The sequence below is a fragment of the Vitis riparia genome, chromosome 18, assembly GCF_004353265.1.
Source record: "Vitis riparia cultivar Riparia Gloire de Montpellier isolate 1030 chromosome 18, EGFV_Vit.rip_1.0, whole genome shotgun sequence".
NCBI lineage: Eukaryota > Viridiplantae > Streptophyta > Magnoliopsida > Vitales > Vitaceae > Vitis > Vitis riparia.
In genome coordinates this window covers 1,778,274-1,802,868 of record NC_048448.1, presented here as the reverse complement: position 1 = coordinate 1,802,868, position 24,595 = coordinate 1,778,274, and the positions used below count along the sequence as shown (strand labels likewise).

The 24,595-nt window shown below is 29.6% G+C and overlaps 3 protein-coding genes across 3 annotated transcripts; all 3 read left to right on the top strand.

Annotated features, from left to right (window-relative positions):
• Positions 1-1,938: 1,938 nt before the first annotated feature.
• Positions 1,939-3,338, top strand: LOC117905886 (probable protein phosphatase 2C 55). The gene is made up of 3 exons (XM_034818754.1): positions 1,939-2,280; positions 2,385-2,528; positions 2,895-3,338. Exons 1-3 carry the CDS (start codon positions 1,954-1,956, stop codon positions 3,204-3,206), a joined length of 783 nt encoding a protein of 260 aa, XP_034674645.1. The 5' UTR covers positions 1,939-1,953; the 3' UTR covers positions 3,207-3,338.
• A 7,465-nt stretch (positions 3,339-10,803) lies between these two features.
• LOC117905535 (probable protein phosphatase 2C 55) lies at positions 10,804-12,423 on the top strand. The gene is made up of 4 exons (XM_034818439.1): positions 10,804-10,875; positions 11,120-11,468; positions 11,578-11,721; positions 11,971-12,423. The coding sequence occupies exons 1-4, from the start codon at positions 10,838-10,840 to the stop codon at positions 12,271-12,273; spliced, it is 834 nt and encodes a 277-aa protein (XP_034674330.1). The 5' UTR covers positions 10,804-10,837; the 3' UTR covers positions 12,274-12,423.
• A 5,326-nt stretch (positions 12,424-17,749) lies between these two features.
• Positions 17,750-21,274, top strand: LOC117906021 (magnesium dechelatase SGRL, chloroplastic). The gene is made up of 5 exons (XM_034818946.1): positions 17,750-18,106; positions 19,588-19,764; positions 20,014-20,172; positions 20,290-20,436; positions 20,690-21,274. The coding sequence occupies exons 1-5, from the start codon at positions 17,951-17,953 to the stop codon at positions 20,804-20,806; spliced, it is 756 nt and encodes a 251-aa protein (XP_034674837.1). The 5' UTR covers positions 17,750-17,950; the 3' UTR covers positions 20,807-21,274.
• Positions 21,275-24,595: the final 3,321 nt, after the last annotated feature.

The window sequence follows — 24,595 nt, the reverse complement described above, 5'->3', positions numbered from 1 at the left end:
AACCGACCAACCCTCTAATCTATCAACAAATTCTAAACAAGTTCAATTACCAATACTTAAATACAAATATTTATCATAGAAACCTTTCATTTATTCTCTTCCAAGTATTTGCTTTATGTTGTTATCAACTATGGATTTGAATTTGTTTAGTAGAAGGAACTTGTAACCAAATATTGTTGAAGTATGATAACTGATGGATTTGAATTTGTTTAGTGGAAGGAACTTGTAACTAACTATTGTTGAAGTATGATAACTGATTTTTAAAATTCTTATAACCGTTTTTATTTCAAAATAAAGATTTTTATAATTAAATAATTTTATACTAAAATATATCTTCTTTTAAATCAAAACTTTTATTTTTAGTTCCTTCATGTGATAAAATTAAAATTCTAAAAAAACACCTTTTTGGTTAATTTATGATAATTATATTAAATTAAACTTTATTTTTAATTAATTTATATTGAAATTTGTTTTTAGTTACTTAATATAATAAAATTAGAATTCAAACAAATTATATTTAACTTGATTTAATTTTTTACTATATAATACTTCAAAATAATTTATTTATTTATCCATAAGTTTGAAAAAAATAAATTAGAAAGAAAGAAAATTAAAAAGAATAAAACTTTTTTATTTGTTGTCATGAAGGTTTTTATCGTGGAGTAAAGTTTTTCAAGACAGGTAGGAGTTTTCTGATGGTAATTATTTTCAAAATGTGATATAATTATTTTTAATTAATATTAATATGGACATAAATATTAATATTAAATTTAAAGAGACGGTGATTTTAGTTGAAGAGTTAGAAAAATTGGAAGACGTCTAAATATCTTCTTTGTGAAATCAACTCCCATAATTAACTTTCTAAAAATTTTAATTAATATTTTATCTCTTCTTAAATTTGATGGACAATTATATCCTAAAATATCATATCCACTAAAATATGTAAATCTATTTTCATATTTTATTTTTTAAAAGAATAAAAAATAAAAATATATATTTAATTTATCTCATAGTTTTGGAATTTTTTTAAAATAAAAAATACATTACATCTCAATATTACGCATTAATAAAAATATGAAACCTTTTTTATTTTAGTATTATTTGGAAATCTTTTCATAATTTATAACTTAGTATACATATACATATTTAATTTTTTTTATTAGTAATATTCCTAACTAAAATATTGAAAACTTTATCCAAAATATATAATAGCATTTGGAATATATTAAATGTTTTATTGAATGATAGTATATATTAATATTATTTTAAGTTGTATCATAAACATAATTATTTTTAATTATTTTTTAACATAAATTTTGATTTTTACTTAAATTTTTGTTCATGATTAATATGAAAAAATTTGAAAAAATAGAAAGTCATTATACATGGGACATGTACATATATCTTAACTCACGGAACGTTAAGTCAAGAACATATCTCATATCTTATCCTCAAATCTCCTAAATCTAGCATGATCTTAAAGTAGTAGAGTCCCATCCTAAACAAATTCAGTTACTATTACTTAAATAGAAAGATTTATCATCCTAACCTTTCCTTTATCATCTTCAAAGTATTTGCTTCTTGTTGTCGTGAGCCAGACCTTAAGAAAGCTTTCTTTCATTATCATTTTCAACCATCTTGAAAAGAGGATAATGGAAGACACCATGGGCGAAAGTATGATGGAAAGGTATGGAAGTTTTTGTTTTTTGTCAATTCCATATAGCAAGTAACATATTTTTATTTTCGTTTTAATTTATAATCTTAATTACATGCAACAAGAAAACATGCAATTTGGGTTGCTTGAAGATTGTAAATTCAAAGTTCCATATCTAAAATGTGAACTCAATATGATTTCCATTTTTTAACCTATGTTTTTCTTGTTGTGTTCTTTATATGTATTTTCAAATTATATGAATGTGTTTATTGCTTAGGATTAAATCGAGCGAAAGTGTTATGAAGATATTGACCGAAAGGAGTTTGATGATGGATCTTGGATCTTTTTATATACCAAAGAAGAGTAAATCAAAGCCAATGGGAGATGATGCTTATTTTATCTGTAAACATCATCAAACCATTGGTTTGGCTGATGGTGTGGCTAGTTGGGCAAAGAAGGGTATAGATGCGGGTGAATATGCACGACAATTGATGGATAATTGTCTCACTGCCCTTTATGCGAAAAATAAAAAGATTGTGGATCCAAAAATGATTTTAGAAGAAGCTTACTTGAAAACTGAGATTAAAGGATCCTCCACAGCATGTATTATAACACTTACGAATGAGGTATGTAATCTAATCAATTTATAAATTCAAATATATATAAAAATTTCTTTTTAAATCAATTATGTTATATTTATTATGTTTTAACTATTATTGTTATTTTATAGTACTTGCATGTTGTCAACGTTGGAGACAGTGGAATCATGCTATTTAGAGATGGAGATCTGATATATAAGTCACCCGTACAACAACATCGTTTTAATTCTCCATATCAACTGGGAAAGAGAAGTGATGATCCAAGTGTAGCAGAGGTACCTAAATTTGTACCTTGTATTAAGTTTATTATTTTCTTTCTTTGTTTTTTTTTTTTTTTTTTTTTTTTTTTTAAATCTTAGTAAGATCGGTTACCTAATCCTAAGTTCATAATTTTCTTTCTTTCTTTCTTTCTTTTTTATTTTTTTAATCTTAGGTAGGATGGGTTACAAGTGAATTTTATTTTTTACCTTTTTGGAATGTTTACATTTTATATGTTTTTTTGGGCGAATCTTAAAAACACTTTCTAAAATTAGATGCACGATTTTTTTTTCATTGAAAAATAGTTTCTATACTAAAATTAGTTTTTAAGAACATCACCAAAGTACTCTTGCCGGATCATTTCATAAACATTTTACCTGCAGGAGCTTACAATTGGGGTAAAGGCAGGAGATGTTATGGTGGCCGGAACTGATGGACTATTCGACAATGTGTTTGCAAGTGAGATAGAGGATGTTATAAAGGTTGTATGTAAAAAAGAAAGCTGTTTGGAGCCAGAGGTATTGGCCCGCTCATTCGCAAAGTTGGCTTTGAAGAATTCACGGCACAAAGATGGCGATTCCCCATATTCAAGAGCGGCAATGATAGAAGGATATCTTAAAAATGGTGGGAAACCTGATGATATCACTGTGGTAGTTGCACACATTGTACCACCCATGGAGATACTTGGATTTTAGAAGGACAGCAAGAGCAAGCACCAAAACGACACAAGGGCGGTAACTATATATATCATTCTTATTCCTGTTCTCATTTTTTTTTCTCTTTAAAAATTGTGTATGTGATTTCACTTTGTTCATTTTTGTGTTCTTCTTTGCTATTATATTTCTCTTAGGGTTATGTCATTGTTTTTAGTGTTTGGTTGGAGTCCTTGTTTGTTTGACCTATTGAGTGATTTTTTTTATTTTTTATTTTAAATTTCAATCATTTCTATTAATAAAAAAAATCATTTGAAAAAAAAAATCCATGTGAATCGTGTTTTAGAGTCATACCATTTATCAAGATTATTAGTTACTTTCTTTTGTTTTTAGGATTTAAAAAAAAAAAAAAAAAAAATCCGCATGTGAACAGTGTCTAGTTATAACATTTATCAGGATTATCTCAATTTTTAGTTATTTTCTTCTTTTTTTTTTTTTTTTCCTAGAAAAAATGAAAACACATCACTCAATATCCCAATTTTTAGTTTTTTTTTCATTTTTTATGTTTTACCTTCCTTTCGTTTTTAGTTTTGTTTTTTTTTTTAGTTTTAGAAAATAAAAAACATGCCAAGCATGTTGAAAAATTCAACCCAACGGAATATCCCAATTTTTAGTTTTTTTTTAGCTTTTTAGAAATGAAAATGTTACAAAATCCCACTCAACTCAATATTTCATTTTTTTTTCCTTTTTTTTTTTTTTTTCAGCATTTTAGAATTCTGGTTTTTTATTGTTCTTACTCATAAAAATAAATAAATTGAAAAAAAAAAAAACAAGCCAAGCATGTTGCTTGTTTTACATCATCTTAGCATTGTTTCACTTTCTTACTCTTCTCAATCTTCAATAGAATCAAACCCCCCCCCCCCCCAAAAAAAAAAAAAAAAAAGTGAATTTCAATTTTCACTTCAATTCAAATTTCTCAAAAAGGGATTAAATGTTCATATTCAAGACTTGAGCTTTACTTAAATAATAGTAAAAAAGTAAGCCTAATGTTCTAGGTTCTAATATAGGTTAAGTTTTGTCTTCATGTAATAAAATTGAAATAATCTGCTTATAAACACAATCTATATCTATATATTCATTGTTCAATGCTAGTAAGACGAAGACAAATATCTATGACAATTGTTCATTATTACCTTTGATGATCCATGCTAGACTTGAAGAAAATGTGAGTGTAGAAGGAGTGTGGTGGAAAAATCGTTAGTATGCTCCTCTTTCATACATTAAGTTTCCTAAAAAGTGGAAAAGGCTACCTCGGGTGGCAATGAATCACTTGAGCGTGTAAGCCGTCACTTTTCTAAAAAAAAAAATGGAAACACTCTCGAAAATGAAAAAGGTCACCTTGGATGGCAATGAATCAACTAAGCGTGTAAACCGTCATTTCTCATAAAAAAGAAAAAGAAAAAAGAGAGGAACAAAAATAGCAATAAATGGGGAGTTGAGCAGAAAATCAAAAAAGTCCTAAGCACAAGTTTTGCATTTACATTTCTATGAGTCGAAGATGGTGAATCTTATACAATTATATCAATGCTATAGTTATGCGACTTTATTGAACTTGTGTTTGCATTATCCTTTACATATGGTAGTATTTATTTGTGGTATTATTTAGTTTATTGCTAGTGAAACAAACCTTAATCTTCTCAAAATCCTAGACATTAGGCTACTTAATAATTGAAATTTTTGAGCTTGAGTCTAAGAATTGTTCTTTAATTCATTTTTGGGTTATTTGAATTTTGGTGAATATTTGAAAGAATGAAATTGATGGTTTACTGTCACTTTAATCAAATATTCAATTTTTTTATTATTAATTTGGGGAAAAATTAAATTGATTTCAAGAGGTTTAAACAATATTGAAGGGAAAAAATTAGAAGAAGAAGAGAAAGAAAAAAAAAACTTATTCACTCATGCATTTTTTTTTAATTAAAAAAAAAATTTGGGTGAACCAAAGTAAAATTCTTGAATAGCTTTCAAGAGGCTCTAATAATGTTTTTGATATAAATAAAAAGAAAAAAAAAGGTTTATTCACCGTTGCATATTTTTAATTTTTAAATTTTGACCTCTGCCCATTTTTTCAAAAGTCTTTTTGCTCTTTTGTCTCATCCAGTCTATGAAAAAAAAAAAGGCTTTATTCACTACCCTATATTTTCAATTTCCGTTGTTTTTGGTTTTTTTTTTTTTTTTTTTTTTGGTAATTTTGGCCTTCATCCAATTTTTTATTCAATTTTTCCGGTTGTATTTTAACTTTGGAAGTTTTTTTTTCTTTTTCTCCTTTGTCCTTTGCAACTTACTATTTTTGTGTATATTTTTCAAATTTTCTTATTCTACTTTTCTTATTTTTGTGGGAATTTTGGATGAGGTTTGATTGTGCTGGATATGCTTATAGTGGGGAGATTATGACTTATTGAGAGCATACTCGTCAAATAAATTAGTCTTTTAGTGGCATAAAATTGGGCTATAGTTACAAATTTTGGATATGCTTATTGGAAATTTGTTTGTGGTTGGACTTTCAGATTAAAAGAAATTAGGTGTTTGAAGTTATTTGAATTTTGGATGGTTAGTGCATATAATTATAAATTTGGATGTAATTAATTATGGAGATACTATTAGTTTTATATATATCATGAATTTCATCTTTTACCTTGAGAACATTAAGTTGAGATTTTGATGATATGAAATTTTTGGATGTTAGATGTGTTAATTTTGGATTTCGTTATGACAAATTTGTTAGTAACTTATTGGTGAAGGTTCATTGTTTGGGTGTTTAATTGAAACAAATTGGAAGTTTCATAGAAAATATGAGCAGAGGATGGGAAGATTTTGACAAATTTAAAGAGTATTTGATGGCTATACATTAGCACTATGAGATATTGATGACAATATATCATTTAAGAAAATTTTATATCATTGAGAACTTTTGGTATTAAGTGAATCGGAGAAGACAAATTTGTTTATTAGAAAAAGTGTCATTCATAATAGAGTTTGGACAATGAAAGATTTTGATAAATTTGAAGAATTTTGAGGAAATTAGGACCGGATTTTGGTGATAGAAAATACTTGGAGACTAAATGGATAAATTTTAGATTTGGCCATGGGAGATTTGTTAGTATTTTATTAGTGAAGGTTAGTGGTTTGAAGAAATGATTGATTTTATGAATTTTAGATTCCCTAAGGAGAAAAAGGGATTTCTTTGTTTTTTTTTTGTGGACTTAGATTATATTTATGGAAGACTTTCAAGAATTTGAAGAGTATTTATTAGATGTATCAATTATTTAGAAATACTAATACTCGAACTAAATGATGGACGATTTGTAAATTTGAGGAGTATTTATGAAATATATTGGATACAATAATTACTCGACTATATTGATGATTTTGTGTCATGAAGCATTTTCAATAGCAAAGAAATTGGAGACAAAAAATATGATATTCGTGGAGAGAACTTGGATTATATTAATGGAGGATTTTGACAAATTTAAAGAGTATTTGTTACATATAATAATTTATAGGAAATATGTAACAATTTGTACCTTTAGGTGCTCTAAATGTTATGTGTATTAGAGACAATTATGGGAGAGCTTGGACTATTTTGTTAGAAAGATATAACATTGATTAAAATAATAACAAAATTATTATTATCTTGTTTAATAGGATGATCAACCGTAATTCATCATTCGGTCAAGGTATGTATACATCATCAAAATATTTTTTATAATTACATATATTTAATTATGTTGCTGACTTAGGCATCGGAGCCTTTTTTTTTTGTTGTGCAGGTTGTCGGCCCAGGATTAGATGAAAACAAAGACAAATACACGAAGAAAACAAAGACTCTTTTACGAGGATTCTATTTCTATGCACCAAGTGGACTCTTGTATGCTAATTGTAGGTCAAACTCTTTTTCACCGACTAGAAGGCAAATTAATTAAATAAATAAACACATATATTTATATGCCATATAATTTCTTTTCTTTTCTTTTCCTTTTTTTATGGTATATTTATTATGAGAAAGGTTGGATGAAAAGAAAATAAAAGAAAAGAAAAAGGGTATAAAATTATAAAGTCCTTCTTTGATTAGATTCTTAATGGGAGTCGAGCAAATTTAAAATTAAGCTTTGTTTAATAATTATTGCTCATTAAAATAGAAAATAACTTTTTAACTCAAAAAATATATACGACAAACTTTTTATAACTCAAAACTTTTTTATAATTTATTACGAGAAAAGGTTTGGGAAACAATACTAAATATACTTTTAAATACTTGAAAAAAAACATTTTTCTAAATTTTACTAACCAATTTTTTTTTAACCATTCCTCGTTATTCTTTTCCTTTTTTTTCCTCTCTTGGTATTCAAATGTTTATTAAAAAAATATAATTTTTTTATTTTTTTTTCTTTTTACAAAAAGGTCACATATATCATAAATAAGAAAGGTTGAATATCGTACATCATTTAATCATTATTTAGTTTAAAATCAAAATAAAAATGGTGTAAGAAAACCCTTAAACTAACAAAGCCCCGACACTAAAAAATGTCATTAACAACCCAAAATTATATCTACTAAAGATTTGAGACCTAAAAAAAGAGTAATCTTTAAATATATTCATTAAATCATAAAAAATAATATATGGATAAATAAAAATTGCAACTCAACATAGAGGCTTGGGTCTGGGCTCGATTCCCCGCTCAAGGCTAAAACCCTTTGGGCAGGACTCAACCTCAATCCTAGGAGATCCACTCCTTCCTCTCCTCCAAGAGGCCCACCACATTATATTTTGCCCAATAATTATTTAAATTTTTTTTTTTAGTTTTTAATAGAAAGAAGGGACTGTATTGGGGATCTGCATATATTGATTTGAAATGTGAAGCTGTGGAGTGCAGATAGATTGGCTTTCTTAAAAATATAAAAACAATATATATATATATATATATATATATATATATATATTATATATATATATATATATATATATATATAAGATAATGTACCATACAAATATTAAAATCATAAAAATATTAAATCGAATTCACTCAACTTTTTTCCAAATTTAGGTGGATTCCAATCTAAATTAAGATAAAAGGTCATATAGTTGGAATTTCGAACTAAAACCGGATTGAGAAAGTTTAAATTAAATCTAGAATATTATTTATAATAGTTGGAAATTTTACAGAAATATGATTCAAATTAGAAAAAATATTAATAAAATATATTTCATTAAAATTCATTAAAATATTTTAAAATTTTCAATAAACAATAAAAGCTGTTTTTATCTTATATTTAATTATTATATAGTTTTAAATTTTGGATAATCACCCTATTGGAATTTAAAAATTAAATAATTAACATTTAATTTTTAATTTTTAATATTTCATTTTCAAAATAAATAAATGTTTCACAAAAATATATATATACACACCAGCCAACCAGGTGACAACAAGCCACCCATACCGTTTAACCCCCACTCCCATCTTCATTGGTTTTTTTTAAAATACACCCTTTGATGTGCTGGATTTTAATATGTATATTATTATTTTTAAATATTTATATAATTTTTTATTAACTTTTCTCCTCTTTTTTTTTTCAAAACTTCTATTGCTATTTTTTATAATACCCTTCTTAAATATGAGATATTTGCTAATATTTTTGAAAAATCTAATATTTTAATCCTTGTTTGGACATAAGTTTTGGATCATTATTATCAAAGTATAAAAATACAAATACCCCATATAAAACTAAAAGTCATGTTTGGTTAATCCATATAAGATAAGAAGTAAAATATTATATCTTATCTCATATTTGATTGGTGATAAGGAATGATAAGTTATATCATTATCTATCATATCGTATATTTAACTAACAAAAGATAAGATAAGTGATGAAATATCTTATCCATCAATTTTTTTCATATTTGGTTGGTGATAAGAAATGATAAGTTATATCATCATCTATCTTATCCTATGTTTAACTAAACAAAAGATAAGATAAGTGATAGAATATGTTATCCACAATTTTTTTTTATGTTTGGTTGGTGATAAGAAATGATGAGTTATATCATCATCTATCTTATCCTATATTTAACTAAACAAAAGATAAGATAAGTGATGGAATATATTATCCACATTTTTTTTTTATTTATTATTCATATATGTTAATCTCATAATAAGATATGAAATATGCATATCCCATATATCAAAAATTTATTTTTTATTTGTTAATATACTCATTTTATAAATAATTTTTTTATAAATTAAATTTATGATTAAAAAAAAAACTAAAAAAATGTTTATAAAATAATATTAATATATGATATATAAATTATTTTTATATATTAAATAATATAATATAATTAATATATTAACCTGAAATTTTGGATAATAATTAATATAGGATATATAAAGAAACAACCTTGTTTTTTTATTTAACAAATTTATTATATTATTTTAATATCCAATCATCATTTGCCACATGTGATATATAGCAGCGGGGATAGGAGAGGGTTGTTTACTCGCGAGTCGCGATTTGTCGTGCAATGTGTGAGCGGTTGTAGGAATTGCGAGGCCCAGGGATAGACTTAAGGGCAGATCCTACCGACTTTTATCCCATGTGAATCTTATTTACAAACCAAGTCCTTTATTTTTAAATGTATGATTACTATCAGCCACATTTAAAAAATTTAGGATATTTTAGTATATATCTTTTAAAATATTTGATATAATTATTTTTAATTAATATTAAAATTTTAAATTCAACTAATTGTAACTCTTATCATTTTTTTCTTTTTGTTTATTAAAGAGATATGATTTTCGTGAAAGAGTTAGAAAAATTGGAATACCAAAACATTTTCTTTGTGGAATTAATTAAAACTACCATAATTAAATTTCTAAAAAATTTAATTATTATCTTAAATCATCTCTAAGGAGGGATAAGATATATTTGATAGATAATTATATCTTAAAATATTATATTCAATAAAATATATAAACCTATTCTCATATTTGATTTTTAAAAGAATAAAAAATTAAATGAAAAATATAATTTCTACCAATGTTGTGGAATTTTTAAAAATAAAAAATATGTTACTTCTCAATATTTGGCATTAATAAAAATATCAAACCCTTTTCATTTTTAGTATTATTAGGAAATCTTTTCACAATTTATATCTTAATATATAATTTTTTTAATTTCTTTATTAGTAATATTCGTAATTAAAATATTGAATCAAGACATTTGGTATATATCAATAGTTTTATTGAATGGTATTATATATTAATATTATTTTAAGTTGTAATTTTTTTTTAACTAAAATTTTGTTTTTAAATTATGTTTTTGTTGACAAATGATTAATATGAAAAAATTGAGAAAAATAAAAATAGAAAGTTGTTACAAATGGGATATGTAGATATATGAATATTAAGTCATGGATGTATCTTATATCTTATCCTCAAATCCCTTAAATCTAGCATGATCTTAAAGTTGTAGAATCCTAAACAAGTTCAATTACTATTACTTAAATATAAATATTCGTCATCAAAACCTGTCCTTTATTCTCATTCCAGTATTTGCTACTTGTTGTCTTGAACTAAAACTCAATTGTTTTCAACCATCTTGAAAAAAATACAATGGAAGACGAGGCCATGGAGGAAAGTATGATGAGAAGGTATGAAAGTTTTCTTTTATGAAGGTTTTAGATAGCAACAAGTATATTTTTATTTATAATATCAAATTAATACCACAAGAAAACGTGAAATTTGAGTTGTTTTCATTAATTAAAGATTGTATATTCAGATTTCATATTTGAAGTGTGAATTCAATATCATGATTTCCATTTTTTAGCCTAAGTATTTTTGGTTTCTTTCTTTATATATATATTTTTTGATCATTTGAATATGTTTATTATTTAGGATAAAACCTATTGAGAAGGGTATGAAATTATTGAGTGAAAGGAGTTTGATCATGGATCTCGGATCTTTTTACATACCGGATAAGAGTAAATCAAGTACGAGGGGAGATGATGCCTATTTTATTAGTAAACATCATCAAACCATTGGTTTAGCCGATGGTGTGGCTGGTTGGGCAAAGCAGGGCATAGATGGGGGTGAATATGCTCGACAACTAATGGATAATTGTGTCACCACCCTTTATGCGGAAGATAGAGAAATTGTGTATCCACAAATGGTTTTGGAAGAAGCTTACTCTAATACTAATGTTGAAGGATCATCCACAGCATGTATCATAACACTTACGGAGGAGGTATGTAATTTAGTAAATTTATGAATCTAAATATATACAAAAGTTTTTTTTTTTTTTAAATCGATTATCTTATATTTATTATGTTTTAACTATTGTTATTACTTTACAGTTTTTAAATGTTGTTAATGTTGGAGACAGCGGATTCATGTTATTTCGATATGGAAAAATGATATACAAGTCATCCATACAACAACATTTTTTTAATTGTCCGTGTCAATTGGGGAAGACCTGTGATGACCCAAGTATAGCAGAGGTACCTAATTTGTACCTTATCATAAGTTTATTATTTTGTTAAGTTTAGGTTGACATAAGTTTAATAAACTCTTTTTATTTTTTTGGAATCTTGGGTAAGATCGGTTAGTTGGATTAAGTTGAATTTGAAATTTAGAATATATTTGTTCCTTTTAAAAACAATTTTTATATTAGAAGCACTTTTTCAAAATATTAGGACTCTAAGTTGATCATTTCATAATTCCGGTGCTTATAAACATTTTATCTACAGGAGCTTATACTTGGGGTAAGGGCAGGAGATGTGGTTGTGGTTGGAACGGATGGACTGTTCGACAATGTGTTCGTAGATGAGATGGAGGTGGTTATAAGGGTTCTGCGTGAAGAAGGTTGTATGGAGCCACAACTATTGGCCAAGTTATTGGCGGAGCTGGCCGAGGAAAATTCACTGATTAGAAGTGGTGATTCCCCGTACACAATAGCTGCATTGATGGAAGGAAAGTTTAGAAGTGGTGGCAAACCCGACGACATCACTGTGATAGTTGCACGCATTGTACCACCCATGGACATACTCTGATTTTATGATGGCGGCGAAGGCAAGCACCAAAATGGCACAAGGGCGGTAACTATATATTTCATTCGTTCTCATATCATTCCCATTTCTCTCTTTAAAAATTGTCTCTGTGTCATTTCACTTTGTTCATTTTCATGTCCTTTGCCATTAAGTCATTTTAGTTCCTAATCTATATACATATATTTTAGGGTTTTACTCATGTGAACCGTGTCCTAGAGGTATACCATTTATTAGGATTATTAGTTTTTTAGGTCTTTTAAAGAAAAAAAAAAAAAAAAAGGAAAAAAAAAACATGCTTAAGTATGTTGCAAAGTTCCACTCAACTCAACATCCCAGTTTCTAGTTCATCTTTGTTAATGCTCTTTTTGTTGTTTCATCCTTTTTCACTCAATATTCCAATTATTATTATTTAATTATTTTTATTATTTTTATATTCTTTTCGTTTTTCATCTTTTACAAAATGAAAGCATGTGACTCAATATACCATATCCTAGTTAGGCTTCCTCTTTTTTCTTTTTTCACATCCAAACTTGTTATAAAGTTCCACTCAAATCAATATTCCAAATTTTAGGATTTCTCTTTTATTTAATCTTCTTATCCATAAAAAAATAATTTGAAAAATAAAAAATAAAACTTGTCTAGCATGTTGCCTTGTTTTTCTCTTCTTCTATTGAATCAAATAATTTGATAAGAAAAATTAAAGAATCAAATAATTTAATAAGAAAAAATAAATAAAATAGATGTGAATTTCATTTTTCCCTTCAATTCAAATTCTTCAAAAATGAATTAAATGTTCATATTCAAGACTTGAGCTTTACTTAAATAAGAGTAAAAGAGAAAGCCTAATGTTCTAGGTTAGGGTATGGATTAAGTTTTGTCTCCATGTAATAAAATTGAAATAATTTGCTTATAAACAAAATCTATACCTATATATATTCATTGTTAAACACTTGTAAGTTGAAGACAAATATCTATGGCAATTGTTTATTATTATTTTTGATGATCTATACTAGACTTAAAGATAATGTGAGTGTAGAAGGAGTGTGGTGGAAAAATCGTTAGTATGCTTCTCCTTCATACATTAAGTTTCCTAAAAAGTGAAAAAGGCTACCTCGGGTGGCAATGAATCACTTGAGCGTGTAAGCCATCACTTTTAAACAAAAAGTTGGAAACCCTCTGAGAATGAAAAAGACTATCTTGGGTGGCAATGAATCAACTAAGTGTGCAAGCCGTCATTTCTCATAAAAAAGAAAAAGAAAAAAGGGAGGAACAAAAATAGCAATAAATGGGGAGTTAGAGCAGAAAATCAAAAAAGTCCTAAGCACAAGTTTTGCATTCACATTTCTAAGAGTCGACGATAGTGAATCTAAAGTCATTATATCAATGCTATAGTTATGCGCCTTTATTGAACTTGTGTTTGCATTATCTTTTACATGCGTTAGTATTTATTTGTGGCATTATTCGATTTATTGCTAGTGAAACAAACTTTAATCTTTTCAAAGTCCTGGACATTAGGCTATTTAATATTTGAAATTTTTTAGTTCGAGTCTAAGAATTGTTCATTGATTCATTTTTTGGTTATTTGAATTTTGGTGAATATTTGAAAGGATAAATTGATCGTTTAATGTCGCTTTAATCAAATATTTTGTTTTTTGTTTATTAATTTGGGAAAATAAATAAATTGATTTCAATAAACTTAAACAATATTTAAGGAAAAAGGGCAACTTAAAACAAGATGAAGGAATAGAAAAAAAAAAAAAAATCCTTATTCACTCATGCATATTTTTTTCCTTTTCTTTTTAAAAAATAGGTGAATCAACTTAAAATTCTTGAATAGCTCTCAAGAGGCTATAATAATGTCTTTTATATATTATATAAAAAAAGAAAAAAGAAAAAAAGGGTTATTCATTGCTACATATTTTCAATTTCCGTTGTTTTTTGTCTTTATTTTTTATTTTTAAAATTTTGGTCTTTGTCCATCTTTTAAAGTCTTTTTGTTCTTTTTCTCAGTTGGTTTCTAAAAAATAAAATAAAAATTATTCATTGTTGTATATTTCCAATTTCCGTTGTTTTTGGTTTTTTTTTTCTTTTTTTTTCTTTTTTTTTTGGTAATTTTGGCCTTTATCCATTTTTTTTTATTATTTGTTCTATTTTAAAAATAAAAAATAAATTAATAATTTTCCTCTTTCGCATATTTATAATAGAAAATTGGGATTTGGGCAGTGGATTATGGAAGTTTGGTGTTTGAAATAGAATAAATACGAGGACCATTGGTTAAAATCTAGTTGTTATTAAATCCATTGATTTTAGATTATGACAATGTTGAGAGCATACTTATTGAAAAAATTACTCTTTTTGTGGTATAAAATTGGACTATAGTTACAATTTTTGGATATGATTATAGAAAATTTGTTTGTGGTTGGACTTTCAGATTAAAATAAATTAGGTGCTTGAAATTATTTGAATTTTGGATGGTTAATGTATATAATTATAAATTTGGATTTAATTATTTATCAATATATTATTAGCTTTATAGATTGTGAATTTCATCTCTTACCTTGAAGAAATTAGGTTGAGATTTTGATGATGTGAAATTTGTGGAGGTTAGATGTACTAATTTTGGATTTGGTTATGGGAAATTTGGTAGTATCTTATTGTTTGGGTGTTTAATTGGAACAAGCCGGGAGTTTTGGGATGATAGTTCTAGTTTTAGATTATTGATTTAAGTTCAATGTCAGAACTTGGAGTTGATCATATGACTACAAAATTAGATTTTGATTATTATTTTAAGGCATGGTTGATTTCATTGATTTTAAATATTCTAAGAGAAAATTGAGATTTTTCTTGAGAGAATTTGGACATTATTGAGGGAAGATTTTCAAGAATTTGGAGAGTATTTATTAGATATATTAATTATTAGTAGTTAATGATAAATTTGTGTCATTAGGCATTTTATGAATTGGAGATGGTAATTTGCTTACGAGAAAAGATGACATCAATGAAGAAGGTTTGGACCACATTGATACAAGAGCTTGATGAATTTGAAAAGTATTTGTTAAATATCTCAATAAAGAGTGCTTGCCCTTCTTGGTTGGGGGTTGTCGGGACTTTTTTGCTAGAAGATTTTGATAAATTGAAAAAGTATCAATTATTGTATGATGAAAGATTTTGATAAATTTGAAGAATTTTTGTTAGATCACTTTTGAGGAAATTAAGATTAGGTTTTGGTAATAGAAAATTTATGGAGATGTATAAATTATTTTTGGATTTGGTCTTGGGAGATTTGTTAGTATTTTATTGGTGAAGATTTGTGGTTGGGGATTAAGTAGAACGGTGATCCTACTTTTGGATGATTGATGTAAGTTTAGTTTTAGAATTTAGAATTCATTGTATAGGTTATAAAATTAGATTTTGATTAATATTTACAGACATGATTTGATTTTATGGATTTTAGATTCACTAAAAGAAAAAATAAGATTTTTTTTTTAGTGAACTTGGATTATATTTATGGAAGATTTTCGGGAAGTTGAAGAGTATTCGGAGACAAAAAAATTGTTTATTAGAAACAACTTAGACAATATTAACAGAGAAATTTGACAAATTTGAAGAGCATTTGTTACATATATTAATTTATAGGAAATATGTAACAATTTGTTAGGTGCTCTAAATGTTGTGTATTAGAGACAATTTGACATCATTCGGTGAAGGTATGTATATATAAAATATCTTTTATAATTACCTATATTTTATTCTATTGCTGACTTAGGCATCGGAGCCTCTTTGTTTTGTTTTGCAGGTGTTCTCATTCACTGTGACCCAAATTAGAGGCTTGGGCCTGGGTTCGAGATTTCGAATCCCCTCTCAAGGTTAAAAGTTAAAACCCTTTGGGCAGGACTCAACCTCAATCATAGGAGATCTAACCCTTCCTCACCTCCAAGAGGCCCATCACATTATTTTCCGAATTTTTATTTTTTGAAAATCATAAACAATCATTTTTGTCTTCTGGGTTTTTAATAAAGGGAAGGGAGTGCCCAACAACAAGAGCTGTACCAGATGAGACGATTGCAAATTTGACACAGGGCTCACCGTCACATGGGCACAGGGAAGAAAATACTTCAAATGGAAACAAAATTGATATGACCTTCCCCCTCATAATGATCATTATTCAATTCTTCACTCTATATTTTATACATATAAAATCAAATCAAATAATTACACGTACCTTATCTCATCTTAGTTATTCATTCAATCCAAACATAATTTCATCTGATTTTTCTAAGCTTGATTGAGTTCAAATCATTAGAATTAAACTCAGATTTTAGCTTGCTTTAAGTTCCTACTCAAAACTAAAATCTTTAAAATCGAACTTAATCTAAAGCCTATGAATAGGGATGGCAATGAAGTTGGTTTTTTCGGATACCCATTCCGCTCCGCTCCTAATGGGACGATGTTTAATTTTAATAAACGAGTTTGGGATGGATATGAGATTTTTTTTTTTAAATCCGGAGCGGTTCGGATATTGTCCCATTTCGCCCAATTCCAACTATATATAAAATTAAATTTAAAATTTAAAATTAATTTAATTTAAAATTTTATTTTACTATTTTTGATATATAGATAATAATAAAATAAGTTATAAAAAATATAATAATTTTATTATTTATAAAATATATTTATTTTAATATAATTAAAAATTTTAAAAATATATATATATTTTTTTTAAATGAAAGAGGGATGAGAATTGTTTTTAATAAACGGGAGAGATTGGGATGGACGAACTCTCGCATTCCCATTCCTACTTGAGAGCCAACCTTGGTAACAATCTATTCTCAAATCGGCGAGACAGGATTCATTGGAACTGGTACCTCCCAGCAAAGATATCATTAAGAAAGGATAATAATTCAAATGCTGCTAAAATTCGTATGTCCTCCCATGCCATGAGAATGTGGGCAATTTGGCCATGAGATATGTTAGTTGATCACTCATAAATCACACATACCTTCGTGGTGCCTTCATCATTCTACACTTTCAACAATTTTTTTTTTTTTATATATACTATTGAGTCTTTTCTGAAAAATATTTTAGAAATTCTTATAAATACAAATTTTGTTCGTTTAAATATTTCATATTTTTTAGATCTATATAACATATTAACATGCCACTGAATTTTTATAAAAATTACAAATATAAAATATTCTTCTTGTTGACATGAGTTTTATAAAGAAAAAAAAAAAATTCTTCTTTGGCATGAATCATTTTCCTTCCCCTTACTGGCAGTGATGCTGTTTGGTGATTGGACCCAACAAAGGCCACGCCATCACATTATCCGCACAATAGTTATCAGAAATTGGAGCAGTGGTGATGACGTGTCACATCGTTCAAGTCCATAACCAATCACAAAGACACAAATCCATCTTTTAAATAACCAGAATTGAAAAATCTAGTATAAATTTAAGAGGGGCAAGGCCAAGTAGTGGAGAGGCAATGTGTGGTGGGAATGGCTTGAGAAAGATTTTGGGGGCTTGAGGGCCTGTGAACGTGAATTGGAGTCCACATGACCAAAACTATGAACCCCAACTCTCCACATCTCTCTCCCTCACCTTCACTGACAGTGAAACTCTGTGTGAAGACAATGGTGGGTTGTCAAAAATGATGAAGGGTAGGAGTTTGGTCTGCTTTCATGGCCTGTCATTGTGCTTTTCCATTCTCATCATCACCGCAGAGGGACTGTTTCTCCATGACCCACACCAGCCTCAAACCTTCCAGAGCATCCAAACCCGTTGTTCTCTCTTCCATTGGCAGCACTAAAGCCTCCTACAATGCCCTGGTTTTTGAGGTTTGTTGCTTCTCTCTCTGTGTTTGGATACTGGCATTTTGATTGGAAAAATTGATGATAGAGAGTAATTTCGAAGCGGGGTTGTTTTAATATGTTGATTTTTGAATCTGGGTGTTGGTTTAGATTGCGGCATTTTGATTTTGTTCAATATGTCCACTCTGCCTAATTATCACATTCACCATTAACTAGCCCTAATATTGAAATTTCTAACACCATTGAATTGTCGTCAATGAGTGAAATCCTAAGGCATTTTGAATGCCATTGACGCATCACAATAGCCATGGACTCAGGACATGGATTATTTCATGCCTTGGGAATTGTAAAAAATGTAAATATGAAATCATCCCTCAATCAGATATTTCTGAGCTTGCCACAATCACTTGATAACATTTTAATGAAGTTGTGTTTGCAAGTTTGCATCTTATTTGTTCCATGTTTGCAAGAATTGAACAAAGGGATACTTCAGTATGAATTCCTATCTGATCCCAATTTGATTGGTATTTTCCGCATAATTTAGAGGGTTCAATTTTTTGCAATATGTGTTGTTAGCAGTTTCATTCTGCTTCTTGGAAAATATCAAACATCTGGTAATGGAGAACATAGTGGAACATTTCAATGGTGAAGATGAACAAAAAAAACAATGGAGAACTATCTAAAATTTTAGCCTGTAGTTTGATGTATTGAAAAGTTGAACTCAGAAAATGGTTCTAGGGGTTCACCCTATGTTCATGATTGGAACAGGACGCCAAGTTGATTGACATTGTGTTCTCATATTCTTAGATAGCGATATAAAAGGGCCTCCTGTATTTTTTGGCTTGATGCTATATACTCACCCTTTTTGTTGTGCATTATGCCTTAATTAGTGACAATAGCAACACATAAGTTAAAGATGGGGGAGTCTGGAACCATCTCCAGTTTGTTTCAGTCCTTTTCAAACACTGAGTTGTCCCATTGCCTTGAACCATCTGAAAATGAGAATAGAAAATGGAAAACCACCATTACAATATGCTCATCTAAGAGTGGAAGGCATGGGCTTATGTTTATAGTTGGGGTACAGTGAAAGTGCATCCAGTTTCTTTAATCCGTCATATGTATATAATGGCAAAATGCAATGAATTCCACCGAGTATGGCATAGCCGAAACTGGCCTGAAAGCAAAAATTTCTTTCATTTTCCTTTCTTTTCCTTTTCCTCATGGTCTCCGAAAGCCAGACAGAGCCTTATTTTGATGAGTAAATGATTTACTTGTGTATCTAAAGCAAGTTCTTATATTTTTTTTTTCATTCTATGGAACAGATTAATTGATTTTAAATGAACAAGTTGTTGAATTTTTTAAGTCCCTAGTCCATTCAATGCTGTGGTCTTCATTTCATTTGTTTATTTTAAATAGCTCAAATTCCAAGTTTTGTTACAAGTTAAGAACCTTTTAATTCTCCGATTTCTCAATTAGGCAACATGCTATTGATATATTCTTACATTCAGGCTGCTAGGCTTTTGGGTCCTCCAGCAAAATTTGACGCTTCAAAGCTGAAAGTTGTGCCCCTGGGAGAAGAAATTGATAATTACTCTGGAATCAGTCCAAGAGTATACACCCTCTCCCACTGTGACTTTACAGCTAATCTAACCTTAACCATATCCAATATCATCAGCCTTGATCAGGTGCGGATTCTTTTTAATTACTCCTCCAGCACATAATTAAGCTGTCTTCCTGATGTCAACACTACACGCATTCACACAGAAAAGTTTGCTTACTTTGTGTAATAATACCTGATCATGAAAATAATCAAACATTCTGGAACGATGAGGACTAGCTCAGTGTGTTTGTGTATGGATAGCTGGACAAAAAGAGTGCTATGCTCTGGAATACCTGAAATTCTCATTGGATCTTTGCATATTCATGTATTGCAGTTGAAAGGGTGGTACAACAAGGATGATGTGGTTGCTGAGTGGAAGGAAGTAAAGGGGGAAAAGTGTCTTCATGTTCACTGTTATTTGAGTGGTCCAAGCCTCTTTCTTAACTTGGCAGCTGAATTCAGATACCACATATTCTCCAAGGAATTGCCTCTGGTAAGTTCATCTTGTATATGCAGATTGTTTAGTTTGTATAAGATTGATGATTATGAGTTATGACTATTGAATGAATGATATAGGACTCAAATTTTTTTCTCTTTTGGTGCATGGTAGGTGCTTAAAGCTGTGTTACATGGGGATTCTGTGTTCTTCAGAGAACATCCAGAGCTAATGGATGCAGTAGTTCGGGTCTATTTCCACTCCAGCTCAACTAAGTACAATTGTATGGAATGTTGGGGGCCACTGAAGGATGCTGCACAGGTATAGTCTTAATGTTTGTTCATAAAACATACACTTTAGATGCATATATTTATACATTTTCCCCAGTCCAATATAGAATAACCAATGTTCTTGTGTTAACTATTAACAATATCTGATTAAGCAAAGTTTTTTTATTTCTCTTCAATTATCTGATCAAATTATTCTAGCATCAACAACTTTGTATCATAATTTCAAGCTTGAAATTTGTTCATGAATTGCATATGGTGAGTGAAATGCTACGCTTCTTTTTCAGGGAAGACAGGGAGATCACACCCATGGTTCGTTAACAGCAAGTAAGGAGGGTTCTCGTCCTCAAAATTGGGGAAACCCGAAATCCATCTTCCAAGCTTTCTTCACGTTCCTTCTTTGAGTTGGGTTGCCGGCAAAATAATCTCAAAGGCAACATTGATCATCAATCTGAAGTACTGCAACTATTGGGTGTCAAGGCCTAAGAAGGATTTAGCTTTCATGAGAAATACACCAGGAGGCCCTTTAATTAATGGGAATCCTCAGAAGCCAGAAATCTCATTTTGCAGAAAAGGAAATGTTTGTTTTAGGAATCATTTGATTCTTTTGCATTCACATTTCTTTGAATGCAATTCTTGTGGTACTGGGTCCATTTGTTCATTCCTTATTGATTTATCAATGGCTGGTGTCTGTTGCTTTGTATATCCTTTTATTTATCAATGGCTCTTGCCTTTCATGCTTTGTGTATATATTTGTGGCTTGTCTGGCATATTATGTGACTATAGATGGGATGAGTCCAATGGCAGCTCTTGACTTGATATGACATGACTCTACTCGTAAACACAATAAGAAATTTGTGGATTTTAGTTCAGGTTACAATGGTCGTCTCTTGTTACTCATCTAACATTTTCATTAAAGATGGTGTCTGAGTTGAGTAAATTTAATAATATTTTTCTCTTTCATATGAAGCTAAATAGATATGACAACGTTAGATAGGCCTTAACTACCCAGGGCCTCCGGCACAATCTGAAGGCCTTTATCTCTGGGCCTGAGCGTACATCTCAACATGCAGTCTACAAACACTATGTCACGAGGGACACCCATTTCCATGGACCACAAGCGAATTCACGGCTGTATGGTCCCGGTTTCTTATTTTCTTTCAGCTTCTTCCATGAAGTTTAGTCATGAAAGGGAAAGGGTCTGGAAGATTGAGATGCTGCCAGCAAAGGAAGCGTGTGGGGTCATGCACGTACGTTAGAATCTCCATGGATGTTTCAGTTGGTGCTTGGTAGCAACGAATTACGACTTGCTGAGTAGGTTGAAGACGATGTGTCCTCAAAACCCCGTTACTTTATAACAAATACCAAGTCACTTACGCGTATATATGAATACTAATCAAACCTACCTCTTTTGGAGTCACTAGTCCTCCAATAATCACTTCACACACAAATCCTTGAAGTCGATGTCCTTTTACTTTAATTCCCTTTTACTACGTATTATAATAAATCAATTTGGTGAATTCATTTTTGGGTCTTATCATTTTGTCCTAGTTTGCTTGATTGTTGGAGACTTTGAATGAAAAAAGAATACATCCAGAAAAGAATAGCAACCAATGCCAAAATTAGTAAAACATGAATCCAAGTTGAGATAGTGCAGGCGAGAAGGTGGGAAAGGGTCGGGCGTTGTGTGTGGAGTTGACTTATAAAATGGAAGTCTCTAGTCTACTCTTCCCGTCTACAAGAAAATATAAAAACATCATTCTCTGGTGGGCGATCTTGCTTTAAATCACCATCCGTGTGCTGAGCTTGCACGTGGATCACTTCCTTTCGTAGCCGGCCGGGGAAAACCAACCGATATTTAAAAATATCATTGAAAATAATAATAATAATAATATAGATTTGATGGGTATTCCAACTTCCCAAGTACACGGGAAAGTAACGCGGACGAGCATCTTTTGGTTGGATTTTTTCCAAAAACTTGAGACGTTATTATCATTATATTGATGAGAAAGGGGGTATACAGTTGTGGAAGTCTTAAAGTTTAAATGAGCATGCTAGCTGTTTTGCAAGTCCTGCTAACCCAATAAATGTTCATGTGTCTTAATAGGTCGGAAAAACGAACTCCTTTTTTTTCATATTTATTTTTACCAAAATCAAAATGAATACACCTTTTGCAAGTCCATTCTTTTCTGGGCAAGCTTTTGATCCATGGAAGTCCTTACAGGAACAAAGTAAATGGTAGAATAGCAAAATTCTTGTGGCCGGCTATGGACAGCGACACCATGCACCCGTACTGATAATCTAGCCAAGCTTTGTGTTAGTTAATTACTGGTAGAACATTAATATTCTCTTTATCCAAACTACAAGTTAAAATGGTTTCCGAGGCCAAAGATGATGGCTCGAGCTTCATGCAAACAAATCATATTATATCCTTTCGAATTCACAGCCGCCTTCACACATGAAATAAAAAAATGGAAAAAAAAAAAGAAGGAATATTCAATGAATAGTCTTCTGATCAGATAGATATGGTTATGATCTATTTAGTTCTTTTACTGTAGTAGCTAGTGTTGCTGGAAAGTGCGTGTATATTTCCATTAATTAGTTCAAAGGATGACTAGAGTAACGTTGATAAAGACTGGAATAATTTTGTAATACAAAGACAGAGTGCCAATTCATTTGCATTATGTCTTCGTCAACCTCAACAGTTATGTCCAGAACAGCTACCTTTCTTAATTACTCCTCCTTTTTCGGTTTATAAATAATTCAGTATTTCATTCATGCATTTGTGCCTCTTTGTTTTCATCACCAATACTCTCCGTTTCCGTATACCTAGAGCGCTGAAACTGAAGAAATGGAGAAGATAATAGACTGCAACAGGTTCAGAAAGACCCCACATGGCGTGGAGCTCAAAAGGATCGAAAAGGGCATCACCCCACCAGTCAGGGGAAGCATCAAACGTCAGATATTCACGAGTTTCATTTCTAAGCTTAAACTCATTGCTGGAAGGATAGCTCGTTTTCTTGTTTGCAACTGTGACGAACCCTAGCCTCTGGTCATGAACTTAAGTTTTTCGTTAGCAACTGTGCTATATATCCCAGTTACTACTCTTCTGATGCTGTGTTCTTGTTACTTCAGTTTCATCCTCTTGGAGACCAGGTGCTTAATTATTCAGACAGTGGTGAGCTTTTCTTTGTATATGTTTGCAGAATAGGTGTGCGTCAAGGACCACATATGCTCCTTATCTGCAGTACATCTCATTCACAAATAGTCTCTTTCGAGCTCGTGTTTCAGCTGTTGGATTTATATAAGGTTGTATTTATTGGACTATAGGCCTAATTCCAATCCTTGTAACACTGCCAATCTTGTACGCATGTGGAGGGACTAGATTATTGAATTTGGGTTTTATTTCATATCTAAAAATGTATTTAATTAAATTGGGAAAATGGGTTTGAGAATATTGCTAGATCAATGGAGGTATACTTTTGATGAAACGATTATCAATATAAGATTAGCTAAAAAAAATAGAAGACTTTATTGAATATCCTATTAAATTCTTTTCTTAGTGATATAACCACCCAAATGACATTGCAGCATAAGTCAACAGCCAGCAAGGCTATGATTACGTCTCTTGATTTTTCCTTTTCTCTTCTTCCTTCGTTTTCCATCCAAACAAGCGGAGCTGGTACTCACACGAGTACAGGCTTCTTAACTGTAGAACAAGAGACAACTTTGAATGATAGCAGACTCTGTCTGTAACAATAATATATACCAGTCACGTCTAGCAGTTTCAGCACTTTCTTTTTCTTTTTTTGGATTTTTCTTTTATAGAGATTACACTACATGTTATTGGGTACTCTATCAATAAGGTAAATTAATAAAATATTTAAAATAATTTTTACTTGTGAATTATTTAACAAATTATAATAATGATTTATTTGGGTTTGCAAGTAAAGAACAACCATATGGGAGGTGTACTTTTCAATTTTGCACTCATGCAAAATAATTGACCAAATGACAGATTTTCAATAAATCCAAGGCTAGAGGTTGGGCTTGACAATTATAAAAGCCACCAGACTACTAATTCCAGTAGGACAAATTTTAATTATATATCTTTTTTGGAAAAGTTGTGCAAAAACAAAAATTAATATTTGGAATGTAAACATTTTCTCTTGTTTTGTTCCCTCGAAAAGGTT

What these genes read in the sequence shown, in the direction of transcription:
- LOC117905886 (XM_034818754.1), top strand. Translation starts at nt 1,954, where the DNA reads ATGAAGATATTGACCGAAAGGAGTTTGATGATGGATCTTGGATCTTTT. An exon ending in TTATAACACTTACGAATGAG is followed by an intron (nt 2,281 to 2,384) that starts GTATGTAATCTA and finishes GTTATTTTATAG; the next exon opens with TACTTGCATGTTGTCAACGT. An exon ending in ATGATCCAAGTGTAGCAGAG is followed by an intron (nt 2,529 to 2,894) that starts GTACCTAAATTT and finishes TTTTACCTGCAG; the next exon opens with GAGCTTACAATTGGGGTAAA.
- LOC117905535 (XM_034818439.1), top strand. Translation starts at nt 10,838, where the DNA reads ATGGAAGACGAGGCCATGGAGGAAAGTATGATGAGAAG. An exon ending in TCATAACACTTACGGAGGAG is followed by an intron (nt 11,469 to 11,577) that starts GTATGTAATTTA and finishes ATTACTTTACAG; the next exon opens with TTTTTAAATGTTGTTAATGT. An exon ending in ATGACCCAAGTATAGCAGAG is followed by an intron (nt 11,722 to 11,970) that starts GTACCTAATTTG and finishes TTTTATCTACAG; the next exon opens with GAGCTTATACTTGGGGTAAG.
- LOC117906021 (XM_034818946.1), top strand. Translation starts at nt 17,951, where the DNA reads ATGGCCTGTCATTGTGCTTTTCCATTCTCATCATCACCGCAGAGGGAC. An exon ending in ATATCATCAGCCTTGATCAG is followed by an intron (nt 19,765 to 20,013) that starts GTGCGGATTCTT and finishes CATGTATTGCAG; the next exon opens with TTGAAAGGGTGGTACAACAA. An exon ending in TCTCCAAGGAATTGCCTCTG is followed by an intron (nt 20,173 to 20,289) that starts GTAAGTTCATCT and finishes GGTGCATGGTAG; the next exon opens with GTGCTTAAAGCTGTGTTACA.